This window comes from Meleagris gallopavo, chromosome 14, assembly GCF_905368555.1.
Source record: "Meleagris gallopavo chromosome 14, MGAL_WU_HG_1.1, whole genome shotgun sequence".
Lineage (NCBI taxonomy): Eukaryota > Metazoa > Chordata > Aves > Galliformes > Phasianidae > Meleagris > Meleagris gallopavo.
In genome coordinates, this window is record NC_139417.1 from 19,527,138 (window position 1) to 19,547,241 (window position 20,104).

Consider the following 20,104-nt stretch of genomic DNA (forward strand, 5'->3'; position numbering starts at 1 on the left):
TTGCTGCTTATATGAAGATCAACAGCTGTTCTGCAAGGTTAGAACTTTATAGTAAGGACATCACACATGAAAGTAAAATACATAAAAAGTCACAGACTAGTCATTTTTCTCATTTACAAGGAAGCTGCATTGGCTCAAGGAAGTGACTTTTTCAGGAACGCTTCCACTGCTTTGCAGCATCACCAGTTGGTACTGGAATCTCTTCCACCACTTGGAACATTCCAGTCATCGAGCTCAGGCAATGACTTAAAGGTACCAAGCAGAGGTCAGGACTCCTCCAGAAACACTGAGGTACCAATGTCTGGACATCCTGGTTTTGTACATGCTACAAACTTCACACAGAAATCAAAACAAGCATTGCAGCCTGCAGCCTACAGCTTGTACACCCATTAGAAGATTTCCAAGAGCACAGTGCTGCACTCTGCAATGATCGGACGGCGTGGCAGTGGCACTGGTTCTGTAGCCCAGCGGTTTGTTGCTCCTCCTTCTAGGAAGTACTAACTTTCTGTTAAGCATCCCCATGAAACTTCACTGCATAAAACGGAGATAGGTTTAACTCACCGTGGCACGCGAGTGGTTTACGTACCCTTGGAACGCCACTACATTATATTGCATTACTCCTACTTCCCTAGTTTTCAGATAAAAAACACAAAGGTCAAGCAGCTGCCTTAAGGTTATCCAAGACCTTTGGAGCAGAGCATCAAACCAGCTTTAGCCTTAAGATTAATGCCACATCCACATCATCTCTCACTGCTGCCCGTCTTCCAATTTGCTCACGAGCACGTAGCATTTAGTGCTTCCCTGGAGCCTACCACAGCCACTGCAAGGCTATTTCCCACTGGATTTCATAAAATCAATGTCTCAAGAAAGTTAAACCAAGGTTAAAGAAAGACTTAACTAGATTATTGTTTTCCCAACATTCCCAACTGTATACATCATCCACACAAAAAAAGAAAAAAAAAAATAATAGATGTGTATGGATTTAAAAGCTCAGAAACAACACTGAAAATACAGCCTGCAGGTACCTTGCAAGAAAAAAAGACCTTTATGGATCTGGGCATATATAAAGATTCTTTAAAAGCTGGCCTGTTTTACAAGATGTGAAAGGAAACTTGCCTCATAGCAAATGTTTCTTCAGAGCACAGACTAAAAATCAGCAACTTCACATTGTGGCCAGCACAGCACTCAGCAGAAGTAGCTACAGAAGGCTGCAGTTCACAGCTGTGGAGTTTGCTAAGATGAGGCTGAGAGCTGACACTTCCACCCTCATCTAGCAATGTTTCAGGAAAGCCACATCCTTCCTTGAAAAACAGATGGACAGAAAAGCCAAAAATGCAGCACTTTCTTACAAATGTCTGCTTGCTGCTAAACAGCAAAAAAGTTACAATCACGTTTATATGCTGTGCAAGAAGCTCAGCTGCATGTTCTGAACTCAGCACCCAGGGAGAGCCTGGGAACGACCACCTCCAGTCTGAGCAGGCAGGGATGTGAGGCTGGGATTTCACAGCACCACCAGCACGACAAAGAGCAACTTAAAGAATGCACTGCCTTCCTGCAGCTATTTCCCAACCCCATGCTGACATCCCACCACTCCATTAGTGGTAGGGACGGCTGCCTACAGAGCTGTGATGTAAACCAAAACAAGAAAATTAATTCAACTCTGGATGACACTGGGCTGGGGAAGACTGACCACATTGCTGGTTGTAACGAATGGAAGCAGTGCAGAAACACATCACAATTACTCCTAAGTGGTGTTACCAAAAGACTTACATTTGCAGTTACAGCCAGAGCAGCTGGAGACATGGGATTTCGCATCATCTTCAACAAGGACTCACCAAAAGTAATTTCTTTTCTGCTATTCAAATACTGCATTTTGTAAACAAAGAAACTACTTTCCTCTTTGAGAAAGAGTAAAGAAATACTAAGGAAATATTTAAGATGGTGGGTTTTTAAAAAATAAGAGAGCTCAGGATATGGAAACAAAGAACAAATAAACCAGATTACGAAAGAGAGGTATTGGCTAATATTATCATTAGCAAAAAGTCATTTCTTCATTAGATATCTGCACATGCCCACTATTTGAAACCAGAGATTACAACTCATTAGAAGAACAGTCAGGATCTGCATATTAAAAAACATACAAATGAAATAGCACACAAGTAATAACGTCTTGACTCAGCATTCCAGCAAGGGAGAGATGACGAGGAAAGCATGCGAGGCACACAGCCCAGCAGAGGGGCACTCAGCTCTGCTGGAGCCCCAGGATGAGTTGAAGGACAGGAGTTGAGGCCTGACGCTTTAGGAAAATGCATAAACCAGAAAATTGCCATTTCCACTGGTATTCTGCTCCCTTCTCAACTCAGAAATGGGGAGAGCTCAAAATTAAGGACCAGGACAATAAAAATCAGCTACAGTAACATGCACTCGTAAATAGGTTTCCTTTAAAGTGCAGCCTTAAGCACTGCTTGTCAAAATATGCCACAGTTCAGTATCCAAAGGAACTGCTTTAAATTGTTATAATCACTTTTCTCTGTTGAAGGGATACACAGTGGTAAAGAGTTCCAATTTCAGTGTGGCAGAGGCAACTGTTGCATTGGTGTGGTTGAAGACCATCTATGTCCTGAATTTCCTTCATAGGCAGAAGCCTGCACTGAGTGCAATGCTGACAGCCTCCCTGCAAATACCAAATTATTTACAGGAGCAATTTGAAAAGCACTAATCCAGGCTGTTTTAGCTTCCCTCTTGTCAAAAAGCTCATTCACTGGAACCGATTTCATTCCTTTAAGTATCTCCTTCTGAGGCCAGTTACACTCCTATTATCCACTCTTGCTATTGCCATTATCTCAATCACATGTTCCAGACTCTGGAAAAATACATTACCAGGCCATGCCAAGCATTTTGGCAGCAACTTTCCACCAGAGAAAGGAGGTGTGGTAGAGAAAGTTCAGAGATGCTCCTTAGTTCTGCCAGGAGATGCTGCTACTATGTGTCAAAGCTGACTCAAATGTCAGGAACAAGTGAACCACAAAGAATGGAAAAACAGCTATTTTCATCCCACTTCCCAAGAAGAGATAAAAGGTTACAGCACAGCTATTTCGGGCACTACAGAGAGGAAGTCAAAAGAATTGGTCAGAAAGAGACTGCCTCTCCTTGCAGCTCCCAGCACATCCATCTGTGGCAACACCAGCACAGAGGACAAGATTTAACACCTCTAGTTCTACAGACAAAGCTTTATTACAGGCTTGGAGTTACAAGAGGGTTAATACATGTTACATCAGAAGGCTTGCAAAGAAAGAGATCTACCAGCAACCCAGGCTGTGTGTGATTTTAACATGTGTCCTTATCCTGGGTTTCGGAAAGCATCACATTCACACTGACTTGTGGAAGATGACAGCTGACCTAATCTGGCACAGACTGGTAAGATATTCCCCCCAGTGACTCAAAACCAGCATTCCTTCTCTGATCTTTGAGCAGCACGGACCTGAAAACTTCTATTTTCTAACACCAGCAAGCCATTTGGTGCAGAACAATCACAGTGCTTTTCCTACTGACTCAGCTGCTTTTGCTGTCAGCTATGTGAAAGTTTTCCACTGATTGAGTTAAAAAGTAGCAACTTTGCTATGATTTAGTTTTTCTTTAAAGTCAAGTTGGTAGCTTACATTACCTTATCACTCAAACCTCACCATCTAGGTCATTAATGAAGAGGCTAAACAGGATTGAACACAGTGCCAAACCCTGCAGAACTCCACTAGCAACAGGCCTCCAGCAGAGCCTTCCTGCCACTGACCACAATCCTCACAAGCAGTGTAGCAATTAGATACGCAGACAACAAGTAGGATGGCAAACTACCTCAATATTTCTCATCCATCTCAGTGTCCACATATCTAGTTTGCATTTCCTCAGTTTACCTATGAGAAAGTTAAGGCAGAGCATTGAAAGCTCTACCGCAGTTGAGCCAATCAAATGCACCAAGCCAGTCATCTCCATGTAGAAACTGTCAGGGTGGTTGGGCATAATGACTAATAGACATAATCACCTCCGTGTTTTTTAACATGCTTGAAAACTGCTTCTAGCACTATTTATTTCATCCCCTTCCCAGAATGGAGGTGAGCTGACTGACCCACTCATGGTTCTCTCCTTAAAAAGATTCCTTCTGGAAGATGGGTGGAACTTGCTTTCTTTGAGTCCTTAGGACCCTCCTTGATCAGCACAGCCCTCCCAAGATAACCAACAGTGGCTTTGCAATGGTATCAGCCAGTTCTCTTACCACTCTCATGGGTGCATCTCAATAGGTGCCACTGCCTTGCTTATATGTTCCCTACCTTGTTCCTCCCCACCAGTGAACAGTCCTTTCTACTTTTAGTTTTCCCACCACAACCCTGCTGCTGGACCAGCTCAAGACTGAATCCAGATGTTATCTCAACCCAAATCTCACACCACATAGGATCACCATGGCCACATCCTTTAGAAAGGTTCTTTTCCATCAAAAATGCTTTTACTTCACTGAGTCAGTAAATCACTCTAGACCTGAATCAGTAAGTTCCACCGTAACAGACTCTGAGCAGAAGTCACTCCTTTTCCATTTCTCCAATCTTAACCATTACTCAGACTCACTGTAATGTACTCTACCACTGTTCTTTACTCAGGGACCAAATGATGTTATTCATCACTGCCACTGCTCACCCACAATCAGGCACTTGTTCAGCTCTCTCCTACTGGTGGTGATTTACCAACACTAAGCCTCCATGGGTCTGCAGCTTCTATTGCTCTCAAGAAGGCCAACAGTCTTTCTGCTCCCCATTACCATATCCAGAGATTATAAAAAGCATATTTATTTCCTATCAGGATAATTACCATGGCAACTAACCTCCAGGAAAATCACAGCCAACAGCTCCAGGATGAAAAACTGGGCCAACAAGGAATTTACTGAGAGAGATGGACCAGTGCACGCAGCTCTGAGAAACACTGAAATCTGCCAAATTTCTCTCCGAAGAAACTGTAAGCATAGGTGTCTACAGAATTCCCATCACAGCTCATCTCCTAAGTCGGACCAATGACACTACCACCCAGCTCTGTATCTCAGCGCTCTTTAACATACTTTGAAATGTTTTAGTTACCTTTCAGAACAGTATTAGAGCAGCATTTCTCTGATGTGTACTAATTCATCTTTCAGACTAGCTATGCCAAAAGAGAAGTAGCATGCTCCAATTCTTTGTGATAAGATGTTTTTCTCCTTACATGTCTTCCCACTATTCCTCTTCCTCCAACACATAACAGACATTGGCCATCTACAGCACGTAGGGAGCCCAAGACCCAATGACTTGTGTTCTGCACAGACAGCACATTTTACAGCCCTTGTTCATTGCCATTCTTGAACACTTAGCAAAGGTTCACTTTCCAAACATATTTGTTATTGATTTCAATAGCAAATTTTGATTACCCATGTGTTATGGGACACAAAAGGTATACATACCTCAGCATTGCTCAGGCTTGCTCATCTCCTTGCATAGATATGCTCATAGCTATAATCCAAACATCTTCAGTAAAGATCTAGAAACACTTTAGAAATATATATTCCATGAGAAAGAGGAAAGTCAGGGGAAGGCAGGACATAGCATTTGTTGGCTCCTACATTTGCAGACAACTGCATTCAGTAGTGTGGGTCATCTTCACAGCGAGTCTTGGCAACAAAGCTTCTTCATAGAGGACAAAGACCTGCCAAAATTAATAAGCACAGTAAGAAAAAAACATTGACATCTGACCAGCAACAAAGCATCACGGCAAATCCATCTCCTTCAAAGAGAAGAATCTACTCTGACTTGAAACAGTGGGTTTCTGTCAGCTATGGCACATTTAATGTCAAGAGACTGTTTCTAGTATTGTCTCCTATTCTGAGTAGTTCACCCTAATAACTTAATTCGAAGAGAAAAAACTTGGAGCACCTGGGTTAAGTCTGACCACAAGGGAGCACAAGCAGTATAAGCATAACATCACACTGCAGAGCGCCATATTTCAGACAAAGCTTCCAATATACAGGAACACATCAGCAGTTAGAATGGCTGTTCTACCGTTCATTCGTTAAAAAACGGGACTGAGATGCAGCAGAAATCCTTAATTCCCATTGTTTGCTATAGAAAAATGGAAATCCCCAGGCAATGAATGCAGCCCTACACACTGCGCCGCTCCCACCACCTCGCTCAGCACAAATCCCAGCACTGCCCACAGTGCGAGGAGGGCACAGGCAGCACACAGCAGCAACGCCTGCAGAGGGAAGGAGCTACAGAGCTGCGGATGCACCTGGATTAGTGCCTCCTTTGGTTACTGCACCTTTACCCATGACCAAATAAGACGCTAACAGAGCTCAAACGAGGGAGCTTCCTAGGGGAAAAAAAAACAAAAGACCAAAAGTCCACAAAAACCAAACAATTGTATGGGATACACACTGCGGGGGGCACAAAAGAAAACTTCTGGTTTGTTTGTTTGTTCGTTCTGAAATACACTGGCCTCAACGTATTCCTTACCACCGCACACCGAGCAGATTCCCCCACCCACGGCGCAGCTCAGCGGACGCGCACAGAACGAGCTGCCACGGGGCCGCCTCGCCCCGGACAGCGAGCGCGGCGCGGGACCCGCGGGTGATGCAGCAGAGCCGGGGCTGCGGGCGGCCCTCCGCTCCCCGGCTCCGCCACAGCGCTGCGCCCCCACGCGCGGGCTCCGCTCGGCCGCCCCGCGCCTTCGGCTGCCGACGCGCACAGCGAGGCCAGGAGCGACGCGCGACGCTCCGGGCGGGGCCCTCCCGCACCGCTCCCCCGCCGCGCCGCCCCCGCCTAACTCCCGCGGGCAGGAGCCGGGGAGGACCCGGCCGGCCGCGAGGCGGCGGCGGCGCGAAAGGGCGGCCGAGCGGCGGAGGCCTCGGCGCCCGGCCCGGCCCGCGGAGATCGGCCCCGCCACGCTCGCGCCGCGGCCCCAGGGAGCGACGACGACGGCGGCGGCGCCCGCGGTTCACCCACCGCCGAGCGAGGCGCCCCCGCCGCGCCGCCGACGGCCGCTCCATCCCCGCGCGCCGCCGCCGCAACGTTCGCCCGGGCCGCGCGACGTCAGCGCGCCGCGCCGTCGCCGTTGGAGGCGCAGGGACGCGCGAGGCCACGCCCACATCGACCCCGCCCCCGAGATGCCGCGTGCGTCACGTGCTTTGCCGCGCTTGCTGGAGAGGCCCCGCGCTGAGACCAGGGGGCGCGCGGCGCCGCGCGGCACCGCCCGAACCGACCTGCAGCGCCGCGTCTGCTGCCGCGGGCCTCGCTGCGAGCACCGACTCCGCCCGGTATGATTCTGTTCTACAGAGAAGCTGGAGGGCTCTCTCTTCTGAGCTGCAATGTGACGGCGATGGAAGTCACAACAGAAAGTGCCCAGTTTTTACAGATAGTTTCCTGAATGGCTCAACTTCATTCTCTAGATAGTGATGCAATGCAACAATATAATGAAAAGCAATTGACTTTGATTTTCAAATGGTTTTGCCTCCTGTAAGTAAGCAGGACCTACACTAAAGTTCCAAATTTGAAGGTAACATTACTAGTATCAACAGTTAGAAATACGGATCCACTCTCTGAAGCTCTTCAAACAATGTAGCTATTGCAAGTGAAGCACCAGCATTACTAACTTACTGATGCTGGAAGGACAAACTTACAAACTGCTGAGCAGTTAAGGAAAAAAAAAGGTTTTCTGCCTCTGAAGGCCTTGTCTGGGGCTATCTCTGGATTCACTAGCTAAGGAAAGCAAAGGCCAGACTCCAACAGATATTGACAACATGCAAATAGAGACCAGAAATACGTGAGTGAGAAGTTCACAGAAGCCAAAGATGACTGGCAAATGTCCCAAGTCACTTTCACGTGTATTGCTGAGGCAGCATATAACAGGGTTTCAAGGAACATTTCAAGGAACAGGGAAGGAAGGGGAGCAGCAAAACACATCTAGTAGAACGTAATGGTTCCAGAGTATGTAGATAGTATTAAGGGGACACTGATGAGAAAAGCTGACATGATAGTTTAATAACAAGGAAGGACGCTCTGAAGGGATTAACACTCAGTCATAAAAAGCATGAAGACGAACATGGGGCCTACAATGCAATGCTTTTGCCCACTTCCAGGGAACACGTTCTTTAAAGTAGTCCTGATAACCAAAAGCCAAGGGGATTTGTGAAGTTGAACCACGTTTTTGTGCCCAGTTTTGGGCACTCCAGGACAAAAAAAAAGAGAGTCCATTGAAGGGCCACAATGATGATTAAGGGACTGGAGCACCTGTCATTTGAGCAAAGGCTAAGAGAGCCTAGTCGAAGAGAATGGATTCACTATTAACCGAACTGCATGACAGCAGCCAGCAGTAGGGGAGTGTTTTCCGCGTTTCCACGCACAGGCAGTTTGAAGCCCTGAAAACAGGGCCCAGTCCAGCATACCCTCAGCATCACAGCTCCCACAGGAGCGTGGCAGGCCCAAAGCACGCCTGACTGCACCTCGCCCTGCATCCATTCGTGCCCTAGCATTGCTGGAGCACGTTGCCGGTGGGCCCGAGCGCTCCTCAGAGAACCAGGATAAAACCCCGGAGCTTTTTATTTCCCCTTAGAGAACAAAGAGCTGCTGCAGGATGAGCACAACAAGCGGTCCCGGTATATGCTTTGAAAAATCCTTTCGCTTTATTTTATCCAGCAGTGCCACCTCCTGTTCCCGGCCCCTCGCTGCACGATGCCGGCACGGCCCCGCCCCGAAGGAATTCTGTGAGCTCCTGAACTTTCAACGAACCACAAAGCCTCTGCGATATTTCAGGCCCCGCAATTCGCCTTCACCACAGGCGGTAACGGCCGCGCAGCACGGTGCGTGACCCACGGCCGCCTTCCGCTGCACGAGTCCGGGACGCGCTCGGTGCTCGAGACGGGAGGGCACCGCGCACCCCGCGTTACCCGAGCGCGGGGGGAGGAGGTGCGCTGCGGGGCGGAGCAGCCATTTCACCCCGCCTGGAGGAGCGCGTGTCCTCTCCAGGCGGCCGCCAGGGGGCAGCACCACCCCGAAGCCGGCAGGGCCCGGGGCGCGGAACGGACTCCCAGGCGGCATCGATCCGGCACGGCGGTAGATGTCAAAGGCAGATGCGAATATTTCTTAGACTCCAAATGTGTAAATGTGCTAAAAGGATTTAAGCGGATGGAAGGGATCAGCAGTTATCTAAGCTTTCACACAGACACGGTTATATCAGATCTAATACTAATTTACAGCAAATGTCGTTGTTTCCTCTGTTATCACACCTAGGCAAAAGATGGGATCTGTATTACCCCATTACCCAATTGTACCAATTACTTATTAAGACTTGCCAACAAATAAATTTGTTCCACACAAGGTACCGCTGAATCAAAATCAGGAAACCACAACTCCTGAGGAAGCGAAGAAGTCCCGAACAAAACACACGCCCTTGTTCTGCCACTAACGAAAGCTAATAGTCTCACAGAAAGGTTCGGCAGTAAGGTTAGCAGATGTGTAACACTGAGGTGAGTTAGTAAGAGTGCAGCATTCTGCTCTGCAGCTTTGAGTCAGCCCTGCCACGTGCAGCTCTGGGCTCTCCACCCCTTGGTGAGCAGCTGGCTTCACTGACAGCCTCTGAACAGCAGAGGGGAGCACACAGAAGCAGGCCACTGAAGACATTATTGATCCATTCACTAGAACGAGACATCCTAGAATGATGATGATCAACCACAGGGCTCACTTACTCAGAAAAAAAGGATCAATACTCAGTATGACAGCTTGGGAGCAATGATTTGGTGGCATGATAAGTTTCTCTCTTTATGACAGTGAGTACTAAACAACTTCCAGTTCTTACGTACTGAGAGAGGAAAAACACATTTACATTTCTCAGTGTAAGTAAAGCTTACCAGGTCTGCCACCTCACCGAGGATGAATGCAGAGAATGAAGTCTGTGGAGGACAGCAAGTGGATACAGCGCGCTCAATTACATTTCGCAAGGACTCAGTGCTCCTAGGCTTCACAAGAAAAATACAAGGCCTGTATATATACTCCCCTAGTTCAATTTACTGGTAAGAACCTCTGTGAGAATGAAACAATACTCTTACAAGAAGCAGCCAACTGTAAAGGGAGTATTTCATGAGAAATGCCGGGAGCACAGAAAGCAATAATCATGAGGTTGCAAATTTTAATGACTAATTTAAGTTTAGAATTGCCTACATAATGGCCATATCCCAAGAACTTTAGCCCACCTTCTGTTCTAAACCCTCCTATGTAGCAGAAATGTGAAAGCACAGCGACAAAAGCCAAAAGAACCAATAAAATCTGTAATTTCTATTTGTGCTGGAGGTTATGAAGTGTCTTTAAATAAAATATCACTTAGAAAAAGAAGCAATTAAATTGACTATCAGCTCTTTACACTGTTCTAATATCTTAGCACTGAACCTGCATCCATGGATGCTAAACTGACTTTCTCTTACGTACTTGGTTGGATATTGAGGACATAAAATATTTTTCTGGGGTTGTAATCAAGACTTGCCAACAAAGAAATTTGTTCCACACAAGGTGCTGCTGAATCAATAGGTAGAAGGCTGAAAGGAAATGTAACCTACCAGGGAATAAAGACACATTTGCAGGAACAATGTGTTGTCATTAGGTGTGATAATTGGGCAAATTGTGGCGTGATCTTAAAAGCCTCTGCTGGTTGTATTCCTTTGAGTGCATTACTCAATTAGGGGAAAGGTGCATTAGATATGCCTTACTTCATTCTACTTCTAAAGTGGAGCGCAGGTGTGGGAGAACAAACAAGTCTGCAATCCTTGCTTTGCAAATCAATTCTTAATCACTCAAGTTCTTATTTCCATACTAGATGCAACTTGTTGATATTTATTGCAATTTGCAATTTGGCAGCTCCCCTTTTGTAGTTCAAATGGGTAGCAGAGATTTTTTAAAGCTTTTAATTCCTGGCACTAGTGCTTATGGTTTATTTCAAGTAAAAATAAGTAGTTATAATGAGATACCGAACCAAAGATGGGATTAAGCCCTGCTGAAAAGTGAAGCAAGTTGTGCAGAGCTCCATTTCGCATCACCCCTGCTAGCGATTTACACTGTTTCTTTCTCGCTTTTTTTTTTCCAAAAATCTACCCTTAGAAATTATTTCTACCATCCTCAAATTGCAAAAGGGATGTTATCAAAGCAAGAAGAGTGCATGAAGAGAATTTAGATTTTCTTCTGATAAAAGAATGACTGCTAAAAAAAGATTGCTTGACATCCACTCAGATAATTGGCATGCTGTTTTCAGACATCTAATAAAACAGCTCTGAGAGGGAGCTTATCAGCTCCTAAGAGGCAACTCTGAACAATCTAAGGACAAAAGAAAGCAAAGACATAGCTGTCTCCTTCCAACAACTAGCTGTCTCCCTCCAACATGAGTAACTGCCTTCTTGGTCATTGTGTTACTTCTGAGGAGGAAGAAAGGCTGGGATATGAGCTACCTGCAGGTGCCATGATCCATGTCAAAAAGAGAATCAGAATAGATGTCTCCTCCTGCCTGTAAACTACGGGGTGTTTGAGGTGCACTGCCAATGCTGCTGTTTTGTTTACTCTTCCTCACCTTACCCAGTGATGGATTGCTTTCCAAGGTGGGATCTGCACGGTCAGAGAATCTGTCTTGAGGTACAAACCACAATTATTACATGGGGTAGCACTATCATGAAAAAGTGCCCCAATTTCCCATTTGTGGAAATACTTATCTAAATTAAATGCTAATGCAACAATAATATTTACTGCACGCTTCACTGCTTCTTCATAGTTAAATGTAATTGAATTATGATGTGGAAGCATCCCATGAAAAACAAAGTCATAGAACAGACCCAGCAGCTCTGAAATTCTCTCTGGCAAGGAGTAATTAAATAAGCATTTGGGATCTTCCTTTTTTAAATGAGCAGATAACCTTTAATAAAATAAGCAAAGAACATAGCATAGTTTGTTGCAATCCTAGAATTAATTGCACCATATAAACAGGTCTTAATACACCAGAATGAACACAGAGTAAAAATGTCAGTCTTAGTCCTGGGAACGGCTAGTTCCATGCCAAAGAGTCCTGACTCTTCTTGATTCACCTGATCACTATGCTGAGCTGAATCCACTGGAGCCCAGCAGTTGCTACAACTTGTGCATGCGAGAACATGGGAAGAAGGCGCGACAATTCCTTGAACTAACATAACAATCTGAGAAATATCTGCTTAAATTACTGCTTAATAACAAGGACAGCAATCAAGTATTTTAGTTTTCTCATTGGTCCTTAGGCTCCCCTAAAGGTAGTTTCTAAATGTGATAGATACTCTAAGGAAAAAATCCTTCCCTAAGAGCACTCATAGCAATGTAAGGCTTGCCACCCAGCCAAACAACCCAATAAAATGCTGTCTCTGTTTAGTAGCTAAATTAGGAAGCTGGAGTGTTCTTATTTTCTAATCTCACCTGAGAAGTAGAGAGACTTAATTTAAAGACATTTTGTTCAGTCAGAAACATCTAAATGATCATTGATTGTTTTTCCTTAGCTGGATGTGTGAGTCTCTTTAAAGCAGAAACTGCTCATCATTTGTGCTCTGTCCCTGTTGCCAGACAGGCTAAAGGGGTTGTGTCAACATTTCTGGAATAAAAACCGCATTTGAACAAGACAAGCTTAAACTTCTGAGAATCACAACAATGGCCACTGACCCAAGATGAAGAACTTCAACTTCAGTCACTTTGCTTGGTTAGAAGCATCTAAAAGAAAAATCAATCCAGAAAAAATCCTTCTGCATTGACACTTCCCAGTAGCTGCACAGTTGAGTGTGTATCCTATAAGAGTGTGAGATTTGTTGATAATTAGAATTCAAAGTTATGAGGAGGTAGGAAGCAAAGATGCTTTGTGATGTGATCCAAGTGTTGTAAATGGAGATGATTGGAAATTTTTCCTCAAAAGTGCACTCACTCAGTGACATGAACTAATTTGTTGGAGCCGAGACACTCTATGTCACCTGTCCATCTGTGCTTAGCTCCACTCAGTGACGCTTACCTACGGCACTTCATCTAGTGCTGCAGGATATGGCATTCCACCACGTATATGCTCAGTGTCATGGGTTTAGTTCATCTCTAGCATTATGAAAGAAATAACATCATTGCATTTGATGCTTTACAATTCTCAGAGTAATCAAGTCAATTACAATACACTTTACTGCACTAGGAGGACTTCTATTACTTGATTTCTTCACCAGCATTCAGCTCAAATTTTATGCATTCTGATTTTATTCTTACATTTTCTGAAAAGTCATAAATACTCAGGAGTGTTTATAAAGCAGAATAAAATTTGGTTGTATCTAGCACCTCTTGCACTTGGGCCACATGCTTAGCTTCTCAAACTAAACAATTTTGATTCTTGTGACTCCTGTGCTCATTTTTTTTTTCTAAATCAGACACCCTTTCACAGTGCCAAAAGGAAACAGAAATGCAAAATATAAGTGCCTCTTAAGCAGCAGGTCACTGCAGGATCATCTCTGCTCTTAAATCTACAGTGCTTTACCAGTATTTCCCTTTACGCTATTGGAAGACCTGGCACACCCTGGACCTGGTGTGATGTGCTCATAGGAAGAAGTGATGATGGATGTTAAGAATTCTTCATTCTACAGAATTCTCTAAGCATCTCATAGTAAGATCAGAATCACTGCTGTCCAGCAGAAAAGTGACAAATGCATACATAAGTGAGGCCAAGGGCAGTGTGTTGGGTTGAGGCCCCCAAATTCTTTCCAAAGAATCACATTAAGGTGCAGAGCTGAACTGCCACAGATAGAAGAAAGTTTCAGTTGGAGATGTGAAACACTTAATATAAGCTAGTTGCAGTTAAGCTACATGACACATTCACATCTATCTAGAGGTGTTTCTCAGTTCCCCATTACAGACTGCACTGATTAATGCTACATACCTTCAAGTAAAAAAAATTGCTACGTGTCTTCTTTATTCCTATGACAATATGGAAGTATGACAGCTTATGGAATATCTCTGCTAAGGACCTGGCCCCAAACAGATCTAAAAGTGATTTTAATGAAGATGAAGTTACTGTTTTCCAATAAAAGCATAAGTGCCTGTAAAAGGTCAATAAGATTTACTCTGATATAAGCCTAGAGATCATTTGTTATTGAAATGACAAAAAGATACTGTGTCTATAAAGCAGAGAGAATGACCAATTACACCACTTGTTTACCAGGTAACCCTTGGCATTTCCATAATTTTCTTAAGACTTAAGCATTGCTTACACAATGTTAGCATGGAAGGCTCAGAAATAACCACCGATTACTGATGAAGCTTTCTAAAACATATTTCAAAAACAGTCTTCTTGTCCCTGATGAGCCACTTATTCTCAAAATGCCAAAATATTGAGTCATATTTTTCAGCAGTAGCTACAAAAACGTAAGAGTTATTGAAGTTTTAACTCTGCAGCTTCCATGACAGTTCTCTGAATCAAACCATTATTGAAATGTAGATCTAAAAAGGATTCCTAAGATATTTTTCATACTTCTTCCAATTGTAGGTCTATAAGCATTTTCCAGGGAAGATACAGATCATTACAGAACAAATTTATTAAAAGGACTGATTTTATTAATGACCTTTTACTCATCCTTTTGAAGTCATTCCAAACCCTGCATTGTCTCATACTACAAGTTGAAAACCACTGATGCAATACAGCTATCTCTACACCAAAGGACACGAAGATCATCACCATCCGCTCCAGGAATGCATTTCTAGAATTCTGTCATATCAGGATTTAGGTGCCAACATGAAACATTTTGAATTGGATAGCAGCTATAAACAAAGAAAGAAAGAGACGAGCACTAGTGCCTGGAGGAAGAGAAAGCTGTTTATGAAAATCATCAGTGGTTTGTAGAAAGAATGCTGAGAAACTGCTCATCTAGCTGGATTTTACATCATTGTTCTTGAGCCAAGAAAGTGTTCATATCACAAACAGTCACACCAAAGCTTCATGCAAGTCCACTCAAACACACCTTTCCTATTTACTGTTTTCTTGACAGAAATTTGCATGTCAGACCCACTGGGCTTTGTGAATTAAACTTGCTTTCTAAATACTTTTATCTTTTCCTGTCACCATCTGAGACTTTCAAAGCACTGCATAAAAATAAGGAGTCATGGCTTGCATCACTAGCCCTTGTTTGCAGCCACAAACAAGGAAACACAAAAATCAGGTATTTAAGGTTCAAATTTATTTCACTTATGAAAAGTCTGACTATGACTTTAACTATAGCTAGATTTCTGTCTTGATGCATCCCTGAGTCACAGAGCAAGTGAAGTGGGAGAAATAGAATATAGCTGTCCCAATCCCCAAACTTCCTTCCAACCAAATGTCCATACAGCCTCCCATCTTGATGCTTATAAAAATACACTAGCTGCTGTAGTTTTCACCTTCAAGCCATTCTTTAACTGAATGTAAATGCATCTTTGTTCATAGGCAGTTGCAGCTCACAAGGTCTGGGCTGCATATTGACAGAAGAGTTGAGAAGCATGTAGGCTTCGTGTTTCAGAGTCTTCTCAGCAGAAGCAGGTATGAAATGATTTAAGTAGCTTCTACTGTAAAGAGTTCACTCACTCAACTTCCCTTGTGATGCACAGTGTGCCAGCTGGGCAAAAGAGAAGAGGAAACCAAGAGATCACAGATTCCTAAAGTCTGTACTATTTCTGGCCTCAGCATGCATCTCATTGACACCTGCGCCTTTATTGTCTCATAAAGTTCAATGCCTATTATTTGGCCTACAGAACAGCATTAATTATAATCACTATTCCCAAAAAGCAGCTGAACACCCACTGAGTCTCACTTTGTGCTGTTTGTTTGCAAACAAACCCATTAAGCACCGGTGTAGAACTCTATTGTTATTACAGTGACTATGAAAGTTATTATAAAGATGCAAATTTCATAAAGGTTTGTCTTTTTATAACTAGTAGTACAATATGAAAACCATCTAACTTGAACAACATATTGTGCAGATCTTCCTTTTTTATCTTTGCCCCTAAGTCTCTTCGTTGTGTACCAAGCTTCACATCTAAATGACTTGGAACGATGGGCAGGGGAACAGTTCTAAAATGAGCACCTGTGAACTTCCCTCACCCTCTCCTAGGCAATTCTCTTGCCCTCCAAAGAAGGCACTCAATGACCTACTGTACTCTGCACAATCTTTAAACACATATTTGGAACATGCACATCTCCGAGTTGTGCTACATCTTTGGTGGCTTCTGTGGTTAACCAGGTACAAGACGCAGGCATTCTTGCTTGATTTCTGGCCACCAATCCATACACTTGACACAATGATGGCTTGAATTTTAAGTAACAACTTCCTGTTTCCCTGGTGCCATTTGTGATGGGTAGAAGTGATAGAATTAAAAAGCTACTAACTATTCTGTTTGCTTACAGGCTTTGAAGACCGGGTGAGGGAGAGGGCCTAACAGAAACTGTATCGCTTGCTGCTTGCTTAGATCTTCCAATAGAAAAGTACTTCTGGAGGAGTTCCTGTTGTCTTCACCCTGCAGGTAAGGCCAAGAAACCAACTTTCTAAACACTTGTCCTTATAAGTAGGAAGACCTCCTTGACAGAATCTATAATGACCCTCTTCCTTCTTTCAAATCCTTTTGAAACACTGAAGGGAAATTTACAAATTGATTATACCTAGCCCTGATTCCCAAAACCCTTGAAATAACATATTGAGTATGTGCTTATAGGCTGGAAGGCCAGCTGTACTCTGGGCCGCATCAACAGAGGAGTGGCAGCAGGACAGGGAGGGGATTGCACCCCTCTGGTCTATCCTTGTGAGGCCCCATCTGGAGTAATGTGTCCAGGGCTGAGGCCCCCAGTAAAAGAAAGATGTGGCACTGTTGGAGCAGGTCCAGAGAGCCATGAGAACGGAGCACCTCTCCAATAGAGACAGACTGAGAGTTGGAGTTGTTCAGTCTGGAGAAGGTTCTGAGGAGACCTCATTGTGGCCTTCCAGTACTTAAAGGAAACTTATAAACAGAAGAGAGACTGACTTTTTACACAGTGTGTCAGCGACAGGACAAGTGTGAACAGTTTTAAACTAAACAAGGGGAGATTAAGGTCAGATGTCAGAGGGAAATTTTACTCAGAGGGCTGTAAGGCCCTGGCACAGGTTGTCCAGAGAAGCTGTGGAAGCCCCATCCCTGGAGGTGCCCATGACCAGGCTGGATGGGACCCTGGGCAGCCTGAGCTGGAGGGAGCAAGAAGCCCACAGCAGGGACTGGGGCTAGTGGTAAGTTTAAGGTCCATTCCAATCTAAAACATACTCTGCAATTACGTTCAGTAATTTCATTCATACACTTGTAATGCATCATTACACTATCTGTATAGCACTTACCATAACAGGATTCTGATCTTCATTGTTGCAGCACCACAGAACGTTTAATGACATGTAACCTAGGAGATAAAGTGATCAATCTTAGTGTAGGAGCAGTAACATATAGTGAGCCAATTTAAGCTCTCAGAAAATGAGTAGACCAAATAAAATGGTAACTACTAAGAAAATAGAGACAAATCAGGAGCAGTTCATTAGTAACAGACCCATGCATAATGCATATGAACATCCACAGAAACAACAGTAAGGAAGGTTGTAACACTTGAACAACCATTATCCAATTTGGCTGCCTCAGCTGATACGACAGGCTCCTGAAATAGTTGGTTTTTAGTAAAATCAGATCCCTGTCCAAAATTCCTCTCTACATTTGATTCCAATTTGCACTTCCTATGAGAATAGCTGCTCTTGGGTGCTGTGTACAGGCAGGTAGAAAGGCAGCTGGCTTGTTGATGGGGTCCTGCCATTGGCCCCATTTCCCTTTGCTATCAGACCATGGTAGAGAGCTTGAGGGCAATGTTGAATCCTTAAAGCAAGACTCGAGATTGTTCTGTTGAATAATTCTCACCAGTGAATAGCTGCCTCCTATGGCAATAGCAAGCAACAAGAAGAAATAAAATTATTTAATTTTAAAGCCACAATATAAACATCCAGATTTTTAAAGAAAGATGTTCTACTATCAGCCACGAGGGCAAGTTCTGGAGCTTTCCATTCTGCTTTCACTCGGTCTCCTTATTCATGTTCCTGCTGTGGCCTCTAATCTTTAACCACTGGGCTCACACTGTGTATGTGAAATTTTCAGGAGCTTGTGAGCCCTGTATCTTTGATATGTGAACAAGCAGGGACCATCAGGTGGGATTTTCAAATATGCTGTGTTGATAACTCCCAGTGAACTCGACAGAAGGACTACATAGGTGAAGCTAAGAACTGGAAACGTAACATCCAAACCAACATTTCCAAACACTTCATGTCAAAGGCTAAATCTCTCACTGCATTTTCTCTTGCTCCCAAACTTACCCTCTTTCACACCCAATCGTGGTTTCTCTATCATAATTACGATTGTGTTAGCAACAAGGAATAGCACAGAAGAAACAAGTACATGACTTCCCTAATTGCAGTGGGGACTACTGACCTTTTTACAGACCCTCAACTGACTTTGCAAACTATTTGACAATGTCAATCAGGCTTGCTTCTTAAAAGGAAGCTGGATGACCACTGTTTCTGTCAGAGCACATGAAATATCATACAATCTCATATTTCTATACTTTTTATTTCTCCCAAACTGGAAAGCAAAATTTTGTCAAGGTATGCCAAGCTGCTGCTTTTTCCAAGGATCAATTCCCCACTTGGAACAAAACAAGGATCTCTTGAGTGCTGGAATTAGCAGCTATGAAAAAACAATAGACTGGGAAGCTGCTGGTTTGGGTATCTAGTGGCATGATCTTGCTTGTTTAATTAAATGATATTATTTGATTTGAGAAATCTTGGAATGTGTCTTGAACAAGAGACATGGCACAACAATATTTTTCCTAAAGATTTCCACTTTCTTCCCAAATCACAGGGTTCTTCTCAATGAGAAGACTATAGAAAAGACCCTGCATAAACATTGCTGAATTAATTACAAAATAATTACAACATTACAGTGAATCCATTGAGATCTTTAATTTCAAACTGCCTCCATCCCAGAAGGAACAAACTGTGAGTTAGACTGACTCTTAAGTATACAATTAAGCCTGCCAAGTTCTGATCCCATAATATGCTGCTTAGTATTGAACATCTATCAGTAAGCCAGTATGCAGGATTAATGTCATAGTAATTTGGTTTTGATTCCTCATGAAACTATAAAACAATTTAGCTGATATAAGCAACATGATATTTATAGTCCTTTCAGCAAAAGGTTTAATGCGAGGCAGGATACTTCCCCTTCCCTCCAATATAACAGCCTTCCCTTGCCTTTATAGATTCCAATTGGTGAGTGGAGCTCTGTGCATTCCATGTGGAATTTACTCAGTAATTCTATTAAAAGCTTCCCTTCACAGGAATTAATGTCCTCATCTCATTCACTACTCATTCATTACTTAAAACAGAATACCTGATCTCTGCCTATATTAAGTTTCCTCAAAGGATTTCCTATTTATTTCAAGGAATTCAGGAGACTAAGCTTCAACACTTCTGTGTTTGCAGAACTACAAAAATCTTAGTCTTAAAATTAAAACGAAGTTTTGCCATTTTTTTAAATTTTTTAAAAGGAGAATCATTTGAAAATATCAGAGCCTTCAAAGGAGGCCCTTTACTTCTATTCCTCACCATTTTCAGGTCGCACTTCAAATGACATTTAGGTTTAGCCAGTGAAGCTTCTAATGATTTCAGCAGTTTTCTAGGCCCATTCAGTCTACTAGCTTTAACTAAGAGCTCCCTCAAAAAAGGCCTTTGATCGAGTACCACCAATGCCTGCAGAAAGCAACAGCACCAAGACTGGAACCCAATACTGGAGGAAAGAGAGTCCACGGTAGAAGAGTTGCCTTCATTTCCCCTCCTAGATTTTATCTTCCCAAGTACTGTAATAAACGGAAAAAGTGTCATTAATCTTCACTGCTTGTGTTTTTTGGTAACCTACAACAAAGCCATCTGGGATGCGACTTTCTCTGCTGTCGACTCTCATGAAGCTCATCTAGTTGTACACAAAGGAGCATTTAC

General features: G+C 43.5%; 2 protein-coding genes across 7 annotated transcripts in view; both read right to left on the reverse strand.

Annotated features, from left to right (window-relative positions):
- The window catches only part of TMCC1 (transmembrane and coiled-coil domain family 1), a 75,093-nt gene extending 67,930 nt beyond the window's left edge, over positions 1 to 7,163 (reverse strand). Inside the window, exons 1-3 of one of the 3 annotated variants that reach the window (XM_085235696.1) lie at positions 7,011 to 7,163; positions 5,633 to 5,715; positions 5,474 to 5,559 (exon numbers count right to left, since the gene is read on the reverse strand). The gene's annotated coding sequence lies outside the window, so the exon portion shown is untranslated. Of the gene's footprint in view, positions 1 to 5,473; positions 5,716 to 7,010 lie in introns of those variants that run through there. The other 2 variants (XM_085235695.1, XM_085235697.1) reach the window with 2 other exon arrangements.
- Positions 7,164 to 8,662: 1,499 nt separating this feature from the next.
- Positions 8,663 to 20,104, reverse strand: part of LOC146543448 (uncharacterized) — a 30,174-nt gene continuing 18,732 nt past the window's right edge. For 2 of the 4 annotated variants that reach the window (XM_085235704.1, XM_085235702.1), the window contains exons 3-5: positions 17,414 to 17,472; positions 16,457 to 16,568; positions 8,663 to 9,170 (exon numbers count right to left, since the gene is read on the reverse strand). In XM_085235704.1, the coding sequence (XP_085091830.1) occupies positions 9,124 to 9,170; positions 16,457 to 16,568; positions 17,414 to 17,472 (218 nt within the window). In that variant the 3' untranslated portion in view covers positions 8,663 to 9,123. The other 2 variants (XM_085235703.1, XR_014886313.1) reach the window with 2 other exon arrangements.